This window comes from Nothobranchius furzeri, chromosome 5, assembly GCF_043380555.1.
Source record: "Nothobranchius furzeri strain GRZ-AD chromosome 5, NfurGRZ-RIMD1, whole genome shotgun sequence".
Taxonomy (NCBI): Eukaryota; Metazoa; Chordata; class Actinopteri; order Cyprinodontiformes; family Nothobranchiidae; genus Nothobranchius; species Nothobranchius furzeri.
Genome location: NC_091745.1, coordinates 42,600,140 through 42,617,156, shown reverse-complemented (window position 1 = coordinate 42,617,156; position 17,017 = coordinate 42,600,140). Strand labels below are relative to the sequence as shown.

The following is a 17,017-nucleotide window of genomic DNA, read 5'->3' as shown; positions in this document are numbered from 1 at the left end:
AGCATTGTGAATTTTATTTAGTTTCTAGAAAACAAAGTCTGGTATTTTCAGTAGGGAAAACCGTCTTATTGTTACTTCTTCTGCAAAAGAAAATGAAAATTAAAAAAAAAAAACGAGAAGGGAACTCCCAGAATGATCATAATGGAGAATAAGAGGAAGAAGAAGGAAAAGAGAAAACAAAAGCATCATTTAGCAAGTGAACAAAATTCTCTGATGCCTTTCTAATCTGTGCTTTGCAAATGAGAAAAGCTCTGGCTTATTTTCTTGTTTATATCCATTGACAGATGTGTGTGCAGGTATTTATTGATTTATGTAGAAAAAGAATTCATGCTCATATGATCAGTTTGAGATTGTGATAGAAATCTCCCTGTAGACCGATCACTTTGATGCTGCAAGAACAACTTATGATCACTACAACACAATGTGTTACCTTTCCCACCATTAGTTGACCAGGTGCTCAATAATCAAGCAGAGGTTCATGAAGCCCAAGGCAACAACTTAACCAATAAGTCAGCCCTAATTGTCATGAGCCGGGGTGAGTACTCTTCCCATTCTCAACATCTCTGTGTTTTGTTTGCAGGAGAGGGAGCGGCAGCTGCACCTTGTCAGCTAATCAGCGGGCCAGCTTCATAAGGAGGATGGTGAACACCACTCGATGCCGGATGATTGCTACTGACTGGTAGTTTCCAGCCCTTGTACTTGTCTCCAGGTTTTTCTAGTGCTATATTGTGAATATTTGGACTTTGTGTAATTTTTGGATGTTTTTGGCTCACCTACCTCAGGTCTTCCAACGCCTCAGGATCCTTCAACCAGACTCCATAGGACTCAGCACCGGCTCCCCTTCTACGTTCATCCATCCACCTGTCCTGACCGACCTGCTCGCCATCGACTCCTCACTCCCTCTCCAGCTCCAAACGCCCCTCTTGGATTACACCCCGGCTCACTACCTCCCCTCACTCCCCTAGAACCTTCTCCCTCCGTATGTCACCACTCAGCATTCCCTGTTGGACTCAATCTCCCAGGACTCACCTCTGGGTTGCTCTCCCCCTCTAGACGCTGCCTTTCCATTCCTCATCTGCTGGATTTTCCAGTGCGCCTTTAGTTATCGTTCATCCAACAATAAAATATTATTTCTTTTTCCTCATCGATCTGTGTACAGTCTGATTCTGCATGTCTTGGGTTAGACACCTTCCCTATACCATGAAACTAATGGCCGTTAGGCTGCCTTTAACCAGGCCTTATCATCTCTCCTGATACACGAGAGCCATTTTTGACTCGCATGCAGCCACAAAAGCAAGCATGCACATGTGTTCAGGCATAGATAAATGATAGTGAAGCTAGAAGATGGAGCTACTAGTGGCAGAGTAGCTGTTTAACTTTGACAGCTGGTGCACTGGTGCCTCATGGGTAATGGAGTTCTTAACCAATTACATCCTGGGGAAATTAAAAACACTGTCCCAATAGACTGGCTAATAAACTATCACTTTTTATTTTTTTCTCCACAATTTCCCTCCTGCAGCTGCTCCTTTTCAACACATCTTTACAGAGAGATGCCCAAACACACACACACTCACAACATCCATTCAGTAAGTCCATTTATCAAGGCTAAGTTCCAGTCACTTGGGGATGATTATGGAGATCCAAGCTAATAGCACTCACATCCCTTTATTCTTGACATGCCCCCTTTCTTCTCCCATCCCTGTGGTCTCCTATTTTCTCCATCTGTGTCTCCTCTCCCATACATTCAGCCTTTTCTCATACATCATTTATTATAGTAGGTAATAGGTTAGACTCACGACCAAACACCTGGACCTCATAGCAGGTGGATGCTCTCTCTTTTTAATGTTTTACTCATTTTCTAAACACTGGTGTTTTAGAAGGCTGGAAAGCCCATTAATTACCCTAAAAACGACTTATATCCACAACAAAAAAAAAATGTTATAAGCATTTGACAAACAAACTGTATTGGTTTTACATGCCGAATATCAATCACATTATTGTAGACCACATTCATGTCACGGAGTACTTGATCCAACTATTGCTTGAATTAAAAGTATTCTTGTGGATTTTTCCAAAGTTGTACGCATCTGCCGCAACTCTATTAGTACCTCCTTAGCGCAGCTCGACGTGACTCAACTCTACATGGTATAGGTGGTGTTCCATTAGAACTGAGAAATGGCTCCAGTGGGTGCACTTGCCATAGCAGAGGGTCGGGGTGAAACACTGAAACACGAGGTGATCTGTACCCGACAAAAAACTTGTGCAAGGTGATCTGTTTACAGCACGAGGTGATCTTTAGGTCACACAAAAACACAACACAACAAAGGCGGACACAGTAGTACCACAAAGACAAAACAAAAAACTAGGTGGCTTCAAAAGTCGAGAGGTTGATCGCATCACAACTCGTCCTTCCTATTCAGAAGACTTGTCCCGGTATTCTTCACTGTGTCTCGCCTTCTCTTTCCCCTGTTTTTACCTTGTCCGTCTATCTTACGCCTCTGAGCCGATTCCATCTAGTTTGTCATCCATCCCTCCTGTGGTGATTCAACACAGTTGTGTTCCAGACCAACCATCTGCTGCACTTTATTAATGACTGACCCCACCAGCTTTAGATGTCGCCTCACTGCCACCTCTCACTGTGCCTGCGTCCATATACGTGAGTAAAAACAGGTGCACGCTGATTGATGAAGTAAGGTTTTGTGCACTTTAACCACAGAAGCAGGTGCACTGGTTACAGGAAACACAATGCATTTTTATGACACCCTCTCACCTTTTACCACTGTCTTGCACAAATTTACTATCTATTAGAATAGAGCCACCCTGTCGTTTCCTATGTGTTTCAGGTAACAGAAAGTACTGAACCATTTAGGGCTAAGCAAAAACTAAAAGGGACTATTATGAATTTTCAGATGTGCAACTGGAGTCTCGCTGCTTCGGTTGTCAGAGTTATTAATCAGCTGGTGTTTGGAGATGATGAAGTTCTGGTGGATTTGGCCCAATCATGAAAATAACATTACAAACATTCTTGCACAACCTTTGCAAGACCTTCTGTGATCTGTTGGCACTTGGTGTGTGTTGTTAATATGGCTCCCCCACTTTCACCCAAAATTTAGATCAATAGTCACAAAACTGACCAATATAAAGGGCTTTTTATTTTCAGCTGTCAATTAGCTGTGGTAGCCATTTAAAAAATGTTGATGCTGACAGTTACCGTGTTGTAGACATACACTCACTGGTCACTTAACTGGGTACACCTTGCTAGTACCTGGTTGGACCCCCTTTTGCCTTCAGAACTGCCTTAATCCTTCATGGCCTCGATTGAACAAGGTACTGGAAACATTCCTCAGAGTTTGGTCCATATTGACATGATAGCATCACACAGTTGCTGCAGATGTGTTGGCTGTACATCGGTGTGACGACCTCTGCCCTGGCAAGCCAAATGCAGCTGACGTACCCTCCTGGAGTCCTGAGATCCGCCACAAGAGGACAGCAGAGAGACTGATAGACAGCTGACTCCAATCACATCATCAACACCTGGATCCTATATTAAGCCTCTTGTTTTCATCAGACAGAGAGACACAGTAACAGAGAGGTTAGAGCGTTAAAGCTTGTACTCTGTCATTTGAGCACTGTGATCTCCCCTCCTTGTTAAGCCACTGGGTTCTGTTAAACATCCTGTGTAAAGTAGCTCATTCCAGTCCTCATATTTTTGGTGGCCCCTTTTAATAGGGTTTTGTTGAGGTTTCTCCCTGGTTAACGCCTGTAGGAGCTTGTTAAGTTGGTTATGGTGGCTGGCACACTCCCTATTTTAGAAAGGGGGAGTTTCTTTAGGTTAATTTCTGGTGTCTTGTTATAAAACTGTTGACCCCTTGTGTTAATAAATCCTTTTACTTTACCTTTGTTGGAAAACACTCCTCTGCCGACTCTCAGTTGTTTCTCCTCATTTACCTTAAAGTCTTCCTTAAATTCAATTATTCTGTGTTCACCCCCTTACCTACTCCTAGACGGAAAGAGGGGATGTAACAATCAGTGATGTGAATCTCCCGTTCCTCCACATCCCAAAGGTGCTCTATGAGATCTGGTGCCTGGTGACCATTAGAGTACAGTGAACTCATTGTCATGTTCAAGAAACCAGTCTGAGAAGATTCGAGTTGTATGACACAGTGCACTATCCTGCTGGAAGTAGCCATCAGTAGAAGGGTAGGTACACTGTGGTCATAAAGGGATGAACACGGTCAGCAGCAATACTCAGGTAGGCTGTGGCATTGCAACGATGATCAATTAGTACTAATGGGTACTAAGTGTGCTAAGAAAATGTCCCCAACACCGTTACACCATCACCATCAGCCTGAACCATTGAAACAAGGCAGGATGGATCCATGCTTTCATCTTGTTGACGCCTAACTCTGACCCTACCATCCGAATGTCGCACTAGAAATCGAGAATCATCAGACTAGATAACAGTTTTTCCAATATTTTGTCCAGTTTTGGTGAGCCTATGCAAATTGTAGCCTCAGTTTCCTGTTCATAGCTGACAGGAGTGGCACCTGGTGTGAATGCGACGTGCTGTGCTAGAGCGTCGCTTTCCGACGCCCACGGTAAAACGGAGATTTCACTGAATTGTGACCTTTACCCTCTTGCAATTTAACCTTCCCCTCACCAACACCCTAACCTTAACCCACTTGCGCATATCTGTCTCAAACACGGTTAACAAAAAGTTTAGAATGAGAAACTGGGTTAAGGTTTGGATGGGGGTGATGGGAAAGGTAAATAGCAAGAGGTTAGAGGTGAAATGTCAGTGAAATTGTTTAGAATAGCTTCTTCCAGTTATGTACTAGGGGCTGCATGACTTAATTTTTTTAAAAGTCGACCTTTAAGTAATGAAAATTGAGTCGACTTCGACTAGTCGTTGATGACGTCATATACGTGTGTGTGTGTGTGTGTGTGTGGGGGGGGGGGGGGGCATTGACAATTTAAATTGCGCCCACATTTTCTAAGTTAAACACCTCTCCTTTAATGGTAGTTTCTGCATCCTGCTTCAGCCCTCTCACCCCTCCCCCTGCGCAGTGGCCGCAAACTCACTGATGCCCTGCAGCCTCTCAGAGTTCCTGCTGCTCTAAACATTAAAATAATTATTTCATTCTCTTTCCTCACTTCAGATAACCTTCAATGGTGTCTGTCTGTTGCAACCACCAGGTACAAAAACGAACTTGTTTTTATTTGACTATTTTTCTGTCCTGTCTGTTTATTATCTTCCTGCATCTCCTCTCAGTCCTAAAGAAAAACTGCTACCCGCCTTCATATATATTCACCTTATGAGTTACCTTTGAACTGCAGTTCTAAAAGATCTACCGACCACAAAAACAGCGGAGTGCGCGCTGGCCGCACCGGTGAGGTGCGTCACAGAAGGACAAAACAGGTGATGCGCTCTGCTCCACATCAGCAAAACGCATCAGGCACAAATAAAAGACAGAAGACATAAAAGGAAATGAGCCGACATGAACAATCGCGTGTTAAATTTGTTTTTGAGGTGGCGAGTCCTAATTTGATAATGTTACTGTGGCCTTGCTCAGGACGCAGATGTCTGGAGCACGTCAACGATCAGAGATTTGCATGTGCAAGCTGGTTAAGGTTAGGATGGGGGTGAGAGCAAGACAGTAAAGGTCACAATTCGGTCAAATGTCTGTTTTATGGCGGGCGTCAGATGCCGACGCTCTGGCACAGCGCGTCGCCTCCCAACGCGCAGGGGCTCGTCCCCTGCTGTCTTTTCCGAGGACTGCGTCTTGTTGGTCATCATCACATGACAACGACTAGTCGATGAATGTCATAAAAAGTCACTACAAAGCAGCAAAGTCGACTAGTTGATACAACCACTAGTGTGTGTGCGTGTAGTTTGCATATAGTGGTGAACATTAAGCCTAGTTTTTGAACTACTTTGAAACCAGAAGTAATTCTGGACCTGGTACCAGTTGAACTGTAACAATACAGGTCCGAATAGGACAATCAGAAGAAAAGAAAGAAAGCAGAGGGGAGGACAAGAAAATGTGAGAACAAAAATGAAAGCAAGGGAGGCAAAAATAAACAGCTGTGCATTTGTCTAGGGATTGATCCCTCCAAGACATATTCCATTTCTCCTCTGAGAATCAGGGGAGGAATAATAGAGGAGGGTAAAAAGAGAATGACTTATGAGGACTTGAAAGAGTTGTGTCAACACTTTGATGGTAAAGAGTGAATGAGTACAGATTCAAGACTAGATACAACATATGGGGCAAGATAACAGCATCTGTAAGAGGTTAAATAACAAAAAAGGTCAGAATAATATTTTATACAAAAACAAACACAAATAGCACATGCACCGAGCTCATGCTTTATTATTCTGAGAGCTGTTGCACTGTCTTGCATAATATTGTTCAATATTTTTTAAGGTTTGCTGCAGCTACAAGAGGATCAGGCTGTGGAGTCTCCATGGAAAAGTTTACTCCAGGGTGTCGGAGAAGAGGCTCTGATCAATTGCCAAACTTCAGATACATGAAGAGCTGCATGGCTTTTGTTCAGGTTGCAGGGTAAACTGCAACTGAGAGTGGAGCAGCAAGGACGAGCATTGGCTGTCCTACATCTGTGATACTAAGGCCCTCAACGAGAAATGGGTGGAAAATGTCCTATGTGTCTGCCCCAAGAGAAGTTTTAATTATGTTGGTGTCTTGCTCCCAAATGATAACCCAATGGAGCAATGAATCTGTCCTTCATCTGCAGAAATGAAGGTGTTAATCCACTCTACGTATAGTGGGGAAGAGAGAGCTGAACCACAAGGTGAAGCTCTTGCTTTGTTGGTGCATCCACATTCCAAACATAACCCATGTGCAACTGAATCATGATCGCTAATGAGATAGTGGTTTTCTCAGTCAGGTAGCTGGCTTCAACCAGAAAACCGACAGCATTTCTATCAGCCTTGGTTTGGTGCATTTCCCCTAAGGTCTGAGCTAGATTAGCTGGTCGGATGGGTGTTGCAAGCAGTCATCAAGGAGCCTTGGTTCTTTAAAGAACAAGTTCACCGTTTTTTATTTTTCCATTTTTTTTTATTACGATTGGTCACAGAGTTTAACATACAGGCTGAATATGAAAATAGCTGTCTACCCCTGTTTCCTGCATTAGATGCCAATAGAAAATAGATGGAGAAATGCTCGGATCAGAAAAGGTCACTCAGATCTACAGTGCTCAGCATAAATGAAAACACCCCACTACATTTGTCAGAAAACCTTTAGTTTCCTTTCAGAATCAACATTTTCTATGAGATACTATTCTACAAAACACTTGCACAAATGTGGGCCACTGATTGCAAACAAAATTTGTTCATTTCCACATACAAATGGGAATTTTCCTAAGAAATCCATTCAAGCCCATGTTGCAAAAATGAGTACACCCCAATTATAGTCTCCGGAGAAAAGCCACACAAAATTCTAATGAACAGGCATTCAACCAAAGGTGAGTCTAACTATTCATTTAAGAGGTGTCCAGCAGACTATAAAACGGCATTACTTAACAAAGAGAAGCCCGTCCCATTTCATGCAGTCATCAGTGGCTCCACATGGAAGAGAAATGTCACAAAATCTTAGAAAGGAAATCATTTCTTTACGCAAAAAAGGTGAGGACTACAAGAAGATCAGCAAAGCTTTACATATCAGTCACAATACTGTGATCCAAAAATCTAAGAAAGATGGAAGTGCAACCATCTTGAGACGCCCAGGCTGTCCACAGAAGTTAACATCTCATTAGGAGTGTCTTTTGATGAGAAGGGTTGAAGAAAATCCCCATGCAAGTTCACTGCAGTTAGCTAAAGCAGTAGAAAGCCAAACTGGGGTGACCGTTTCCTGTGACACCATACGGCGCACACTGCAGAGGAATGGCATGGGTATCGTCCACGAAGGAAGCCTCTCCTAAAGCCCATACACAAAAAAGTATGTCTAGGATTTGCTAGGGCCCATGCTGAAGGAGATGAAGACTACTGGGACTCTAGACTCTGGAGTGATGAGACAAAGATGATTGTTTTTGGAACTGATGGTTTCAAAACTGTTCGGCGTCGTAAAGGTGAGGATATCAAAGAGAAATGCATGGTGCCTGGAGTGAAAGGAGAAGATGCCGCCATCACTCTGCGTACTTGGTCATCGTGCACTTTTCCAACACGACAATGATCCAGAACACATCTAAAGCTACTGTTGCCTTTCTGAAGAAGAACAGGATGATGGTGATTGAATGTCCAAGTATGTCTCCTGATCTGGACCCAGTCCAACACCTGTGGGGATTTCTGAAGCAGCAAGTTGAGCATCACTCTCCATCCAGCATCCAGGCTCTAAAAGAGGTTCTTCTTGAACAATGGAAGAGATAGATGTTGCAACATGTGGACAACTTGTTCATTCCATGCCTAGAAGACTTGGTGCTGTCCTTTTAAAATCTTGATGGTCATACAAAATACTGGCTGTTGTATTTTTGTTGTGGGGTGTATTCATATTTGCTTTAACACATTTTAGTAAAACTGAAGATTTTATGATCTAAGTTACATTATTACCATAATTTCATGTTATGGAGTTAAACACGTGTTGAATAAAACCCAGCCTTGTGAAAAGTCTGGAAATTGTTCTTTTGTTCATTGAGCTGCTGATTAAATGCATGTTTTTTTAAGGCGGTGAACTCATTTATGCTGGGCACTATATGTTACTCTTTACATTTGCATTCATGGACTCATGGACTTTAGCATCCAGTAGAGAGCAGAGCACGTCTTGGCTAGTAGAAGCTAACCGTTAGCATTAGCAACTCCACAGCAGGCCTGTCCTATTGTGGAGATAAAGCATCAACGTTGCAGAGCAAGTGGAGTCGGCTTGTTAGCCAATCAGAGGTGAGATAATAATAATAATAATAATAATAATAATAATAATAATAATAATAATAATGCGTTGAACTTATAAAGCGCTTTTCTAGACACCCAAAGACGCTTTTTTCACACACTCTCACATTCACACACTGCTAGTGATGGTAAGCTACTTGTAGCCACAGCCGCCCTGGGGAGGTCTGACAGAGGCGAGGCTGCCATTTGGCGCCATCGGCCCCTCTGACCACCACTAACACAGGCAAGTTGGGTGAAGTGTCTTGCCCAAGGACACAACAGCAGGATACCCTTGGCGGGAGCTGGAATCGAACTCATGACCCTCCGATCATGAGGCAACCCGCTCTACCACCTGAGCTACTGCTGCCTCGTCAGATGTCAGAATATAATGGTAAATAAGCCTTCAAATCCTGCTGTTTTCTGCTCCCTTCTCCTCTGACTAACCTCCACTCCCTGACACAGGGATGCAAGTTGTTTTTCTACAGAGATCGACTCACAAGGCATCAATTTATATTAGAGATTAATGAAAATGTGTTGAAAAACTAGGAACTGGGTCTTTAATGCACATTTCTTATGGATGCTCATTGGAGGTGCACAGCCTGGATGAGTTTTGCTCTGCTACCTGTGGACCTGTGTTGTGAAGTTGATAGAAACATTGATACACAATCGGTCATAATGAATTTTCTTGAAGAACAACTATTCACAGATGTAGCGGAAATCCACATTTTATATCCTCAGGTTAACTTTGTGTGGATTTACACGGAAAAGAACAATAACATTTGCACACAAATGTTTCTTTCACACTTTGCAGAAAAAAGGGGTAATTGGAAACTGACCTACAATCATATAAATTCCAACGGACCATTTTCGAACACCTGGCTAACTCCTACAACTTTTCCCAGGAACGTAAATTTTACCGTGACTTGTTTGTTTCCCTCCTTAAGCAATCGAAAAGACGGACATTATCAGGACTTGGTTTGTTCATGTTAACCTGACAAGACCTGGCTCTCCCCAAGGTTTGAATGCTCGTAAAACCTTCTCAAGGGTCATTCTGGAAGATTCAAGGATCTCGCTTTTATCAAAACCCTGGTATTTTTCTGTTTATCTATAATCAAAGAAGGTATTTAGGTTGTTTACCCTTAAAATAGAAATCAAGGTGCTCCATGTTCAAATCTTATCAGCCACAGACCTAAACTGTTTGTTTTGTGTTTTCTTTCATGTTAAACTTCTGCCATTGTGTTTCACCAGTTCAAAACCATGCTAAAAGTGATACAGTCAAGCTTAAGACCTGAAGTCAATTCTTTCCCGTTTAAAGTAATACTTTGATGCTAAAGTAATACTTTTTGAGGCTTTATAAGAATAACTGGTGGTTCTAAGACTGGGTTATGTGAAAGAGCCACAGCGCCATCAATTGGTTAAGGAGTGAAATAAATTTGAGTGTAACCCAGAAGGTTATAAAAGCCACTGTGCAAACCTCGTGTGGGCAGAAGAGAAAAGAACAAAGGACGTCTTGAACACATCCCTGTGGGCTGTTTTCCATCTGGCCCAGCAGAACCCGGCGCTTTACAGTAATTGGCTCTCAAAAGTTACGGTAAGAACTTAGAAGCAACTCTGTTGTTTTGTTTTGACTTCCTACGTGAAACCGGAAGTCTGTGTGTTCGTCGAGTTTTCATATTAAGAGTAAGAGCAGTTTGGAACAGTTTGATGATCCGGCTCCGTTTGGAATAATTTGGACCCGCAAGCTGAATTCCACGTTTCGAGGCCGCTGAAGTGAAGGAACCTAAAGTCCAGCCACTCCCGAGGAACGAGATTCTTCTGAACCACAGACACCGTTGACCTAAGCTGAGGTGCCAAAAAGTCCTACGGCCCCTGAAGGCCGCATTCAAGCTTCTGGACTGGCTGAACCAGCCCACAGGACACCTCTTTGGCGACGAAAAACGTCTGTGAAGCATCTCATCTGGCTGACTTTTGTGCTAAGCCCGATTAGTGAATTCAGATTAGTCCATTTCTTTATGGCGTGTTTTTTATTTCAATCCCAGATTCACGTTAGCCTTCAAGATTCCCTTCCTTCTTCTGCCATAACGAGCCACACACACACGCGCACACACACACGCGCACACGCACACGCACACACACACACACACACCCCATTCCCCATTTTTCTATAATCCTTGTGTCACCGAATTTCCACTTTATTACGGATCAGTTATTTCCTATCACTGCCATAAAGCTTTGAGTTAACAGTTTTCTCAATTCCATGCATGAAACTATAAGCAGCGTTTGGTCCTTTTGTCAATGTAACTGATGTTGTAATAAACTCACTAAACGTAAATCACGCCTGATTATTTCTAGCGATCTCGAGAATAGCCGACGCATTCTGACAAGAACTCAGCTTTCAGACTAATTTGTGGTGTTGAAATTTGACTGATGACCTTGAACAAAATCTAAATCTCCCCTCGAGTGTTCCCAGTCACACTAACAAAGGCTGGGTGGTGACCCAGTTAATTAATATAAGATCATAAGCTAAATCTACGTCACATTTGAAATATAGATATAAATCTATATTTATCGCTACACAGATTAGGTGAATAATTAGCAATATTTAAACAATATGGAGCAAAATATAATAGAAATAACTTTTAAAAATGGAAATGCAATGGCCTGTGAAAAGAATGTGAGGGCAGCCTCATTAATGTCTACAGCTTTCATTAAAATGTGAATTTTATTCATTCTAAGAGTTTCAAGTAAACCGTTTTTTCTTATATTTAATGTTAATTAAAATTTTGATTACCTACCAATATTTTTGAATGACGGAAACAAAAAAGTCTATTTTAAAATAACACATCTGAACAAGAATTTACTGACTGAACTCATTTCACTGACTATTTTGCCCTAAAGTTCATCAAAGGTTCAGCTCAGTTTCAAAACAACACCTTATATAAATTCCACTTTTAACATATAAGAACAAGCCTTTACACAGAAAAAATGCATGCTTAAGATAAAAGGATGAGGAGCAGCAATGCAGCTTCATCATTTCTGCCTCAACGTCCCCATGGCTACACTCACCACGTGTGCTGGTACTTGGTCCATCTTAGCAGCAGGGGTGCCGGGTCTGGGGTAGAACTGGTTGATGAAGAGACTGGGGAACTGATAGTGTTTCACCAGCTCTACTGTCTCCTGGAAATCCTCCTCAGTTTCACCAGGAAAACCGCAGATTATGTCTGTAGCAATTGTTACACCAGGTACTCTGGAGAGAGAGAAACAAGTCTGAGTTATGTCTCTGTGGCAACATGCATTTATTGTTTTCACTTTCATGATTTGCTACTAAGTCAAAGTGTCACCAGGAAGTCCAATCCCTCGAAGTATTAATGAAAAAGTTACAAAAATAAAATTCTACGAAGTCTGTCAGCCATCGACTAAAACATAATGAATTACAGAAAGTCCCTCTGAACTGTGTTATCACAGACATTTTCCAATGGTTTATATGAACGTGTTTTAAAAAAAACTGCATTACAGGGCATTTCAACTCCCACTGGACTCATTCAGCCAATCAAAACCAGATTAGCAACCTCCAGTGCAAATCACTAGTTATCGATTAAAGACACTGGCTAGATCATTAGATTAATCGTAGCCAGCAGGACAGTATTGGGGGGAACAAATAGATTTCTCCCGTCTACATTGTTTACATTGGCAGCAGTTGGATGATTTGCAAAATGGGACCAAAGCAAAGTCGCCACTCTGTTAGAAAAGTACCTGGCCTCATGAAGAAACACTGGACCTTCAAAGTGAAATATATAAATATATATATTCTTCATAACAAACATATATTCATTAATCACCAGCTCTAAGAAGATCCTAGCATTCACTGCTAATGTGTTAATGTAACAATTTAGCACAAAAATAAATGTAAGGAGCAGTGGGAGGCTGAAATAATCTGGCTTGATGTTTTTCAGGCTGCATTCATTTGCTACCATTCTTAGCCTAGAGTTGGTCTAAAGACAGTGTGTTGCATTGGAACAATTGGAAATCATTCTCAATTGATGCAGGCCAACTCACTAATTGTGTAATTTGCATCAGAGTTCTAGATCCAGTGGAGGAGAAAGAAAAAAGAACATGAGAATATGTTTGTAACCGCTTACATCAAAACCATTCAGCTACAAAGCCAGGATGTTATCAGAAATCTCACCACTATTTAGATTTCTGTTTTAAAATCTACTTGTGTCTGGGTTTATTCTCTTTTCTAATCCCCCATCGTTTTTTTAAATGAAAAAATAACCCAAACACAACACTTAACAAAAATATGACACAAATAATCTTTAATCTCCTGCTAAATTCCATAAAACCAACAAACAAAACTAAAACATGCCCAATTCAAACAAGATGAATCAACACAGATGTAAACAAGTTATGGAAATAAACTTTACTATTGACAATGTGATCCAGTTTTAATTGCATTAACTTCCTGCTTCTGCAACACCATGATAACCTTTAACCTATTGATGACTTCCAATTGGCTCCTGGTCATTAATATTAACCAGTGGCCTGCAGGCACAGGCATCCTAGACCTTTAAGATGTTTCAGACAATTACTAAAAATATGTAAAACAACACAAATATAGAAACTGTGTTAACTTAACTCTCAAATTGATACAGTTTTTGCTTTGTTAATAAATATATTTATCCCAACCACCTTAGAATCACCTTTACAAGACAATCAATATGTTGGTTCTTTATCTTATTAGATAAACAAATGATTATTTGCTGCCTGTCAGCTCCTGTGATCGTTAAAGTTAGAAGGTCAAAAATATGTTTTACTGTTTATAATCTGTAGTTTACAAAGTCCAGAACACGGAAGCTGTTGGTAGACTCCTTTGACAACATACGTTTAGAAAATCTTCCATTTTTGGTTCCTTTTTTAAACTCAGATAAAGTTTTTCTTTACCTTGCTGAAGTACGTTTCGTTTGCGGCTGCAAACATCCTCAGAGCTGACGCTGATGGTGGCGTCACTTCCTAGTGCGTTTATCCGCGGGCAGCAGAGGACACTGTCGCCTTCTGCTGCCCGCTCTCCCCTCTCCGATGAGGCAGTCCCATGCACGATCCAACGAGTAAACTCCATCGTCTCTGTTCATGGTCCCACATCCACGTCTCCTTATCTCAATAGCTTCTTTTATCCATCTTTTGTATTTCTGTTGTTCGGTGTTTATGATACTTGTGTTGTCCCAGCCCATTATGTGGTTTTCTCTTGTGCAGTGATCTGTTACGGCTGACTTCTTTATTGTGCTTTCTGCTTCTTGTTTTGCTGCTCTTGTGTGTTTTCAACTTGCCTCTTTCTCGCACTCCTTTCTATGTTCTATTGTTCGTGTGTTGAGTTGGCGTCCGGTTTCTCCTATGTATGTTTTATTGCAGAGTTTGCATGGGATTTCGTAAACGACTCCACATTTAAGTCCAGCTAGTATTTTGTCTTTTGGGTGTAAAAGTGTGTTTCTAACTGTTGTGTATGGTTTTGTTGGTGTGTTTATGTTGTGTTTTTTTCATTGTTGCTCTTATTTTTTCTGTTATGCCTCTGATGTATGGTCGGGTTATCACTGGTTTTGGTTCTTGTCTTTCTGGGTTTCTGCTGATGGTGGCAGCAAAGGGCGACAATGTCCTCTGCTGCTTGCGGATAAACGGAGTAGGAAGTGACACCACCATCAGCGTCAGCTCTGGGGATGTTTGCAGCCGCAAACGAAACGTCAGCAAGGTAAAGAAAAACCTTATCTGTGTTTAAAAAAGAACCAAAAATGGAATTTGAAGACAGACACAGCAAGAACGTACAGAAGATCTTGAATTGCCTATTCATTGGTTCTTCTTTGTCTTACGTTTGACCAAATGCTCCTGAGGATGTTTTTCTCACTTGTAAGTGTTCTCTGTCCTTTGGAGGACTGTCCTGTCTTCTTTGATCCTGTCTGTCCAATGCTGTCTTGCTCTACGTCTGGACAACGGCCACGATGTTTTGTTGGTGACTGAGGTTTCTTCCTGTTAAAAGGGAGTTTTCCTCCCCACTGTCGCTACATGCTTGCTTAGTATGAGGATTGCTGTAAAGTAACTGAAACACATCAGTGACTCGATGCAGTCAGCTGGGTTTCCTTACATAGCAAACTTTTAGTTAACGATAATAATTAGCTAAACTCACTGCACTGATAAGTAGGTTCAATATGAGTATTTACCTTGTAAAGTGCCTTGAGATGACTCTTCAATCAAGTTTGTTTATACAGTGCTTTCCACAACCATGGAAGATGGCAAAAGTGTTTTTCATAACAAAATAAGACTCTTGTTTTGAATTGGTGATGTATAAATGAAATGAACTGAACTGAGTCCGCAGCACTTCGGACCACGTGCCTGTATCACATCAGTCATACTTCCTTCAATCTCTGTGACTGCTGCGATGCTCAACCTTCCTGAATGACTTCCTGCTCAACATGGTTTCATATTTTCAACCTCAAAGATGCAGTTCACTTGTGCTCTCTAATAAGAATGAATGCCTTGTAGGTTGTGCGCTAGTCTTAGGAACTAAAGTGAGCCACATGAGAGCTGTGGGATTTTGTCCCTTATTTCCTGATATTTGGACATCTCTCCTTTGATTGGACAAAAGAAACCCGACTCTACCATTGAATCAGTTTGCTTTGCAACATTGATGATCCCCACAAATAGCACAAGCCTGGAGGAGTTCTGCTGTGTGGTGGAGTTGCTAATGCTAGCAGTTAGCTTCTACAAGCAGAGACGTTATCTGCCATTTCCTGGATGCTAAACCAACAACGGCCTTCCCCATCGCGAGTCAAGATGGGCGAGTCCATGAATGTTAAGTGACAGTGTGTCATAGATCTGTCTGGATTTTCCAATCCTAGATTTTCACCATCTATTCTATCGGAAGCTAATGCAGGAGAAGGGTGTAGGAGACTATTTTCATGTTCAGCTTGCATGAAAAATTCAGTGACCCATTATAATCAGAAGTAATCATAAAAAATGTTTGTGTCCCACACCTTTTAACACTTGCAATATTCCTACTTTCTTTACACAAAGAGATTGCTTGTGTACTGCCTTTGCCAGCTACACAGTAATTATTGGCTGTATCAGTGATAGTTGTGAAAGAAGGCAAATGGACTAATTGTCCAAATGATAAGCACATTTAATACGTGATGTTTCGTTATGTATAGCCAAGGGGATTGCTCTATTGGATCATAAAATAGCAACACTCATATTGAAGAGGAACCATAAGAGGATGCATGTTTCTGATAAGGGCTTCAAAATAATACAAGAAACACAAAAACAGGGAAAAGGAGCAGGAGAGAATAGTGTAAATTGACTTTTATAGATTTTTCTAAGGTGCAGGCTGAGAAGCTTAAAAAAAGAGGGGGGGTGCACAGGCACACGCACACACACACACACACACACACACACACACACACACACACACACACACACTGTCATTTCGACACCTCTGCCTCTCCCAGATCTAAGGGTGACAGAGGTGTGATGTGCGATACTAATGAATAAGAACCACAGTGATACTTTCCTTGTTAAAAAAGAAAGAGGAGAAATGTCTCTTGTTATTGTTCACGTCTGAAAAGCAGAGTGAGAATCAGAGATAGGGGCAGAAAAATAAGAGGAGTAGAGATTGCATTTCAGCTCAACTTGCTTTCAATTAAACTGATGCAGACGTGGGCTAATCTCACAAAGCTATAGCCAACCATAAACCCTGACAGAGCAACAGAGGAGTGTGCTGTAATGAAACCAGATAAAGAAAAAAGATAAGATTCCAACAAAGGGCACATTATCAAGCATGGTCAGGTGCAGGTAAAGGCTTGATTGTCTACTGTTTAGTATTGATTAGAATGAGATATGAGAGATAGCATCTTCTGCTATAGAACACATGAAGATCGGGGGGGTGGACACGTCTGGCCAATTCCAGTTTGTTTCGGGAGGAGAGGTACATTAGCATAGTAAGACTTTGGCTCCTTTTAGATAAAATCACATAAAAAAGAAAGGAAATGACAATTGTAGCCTTTTATTTCACAGTTTCACATGATGTAGTCTAACAGGACAAAGGACTTTCAACACGTTGCACCCACTGCATAGTGTCTCCTGTGTGCACTTATGAAG

At 41.5% G+C, this 17,017-nt stretch overlaps 1 protein-coding gene across 1 annotated transcript in view; it reads right to left on the bottom strand.

Annotated features, from left to right (window-relative positions):
* Window positions 1-17,017, bottom strand: part of cdkal1 (CDK5 regulatory subunit associated protein 1-like 1) — a 355,999-nt gene that overhangs the window by 91,336 nt on the left and 247,646 nt on the right. The window contains exon 11 of the mRNA XM_015949107.3: window positions 11,945-12,125. Coding sequence (XP_015804593.1) covers window positions 11,945-12,125 — 181 coding nt within the window. The remainder of the gene's footprint in view (window positions 1-11,944; window positions 12,126-17,017) is intronic.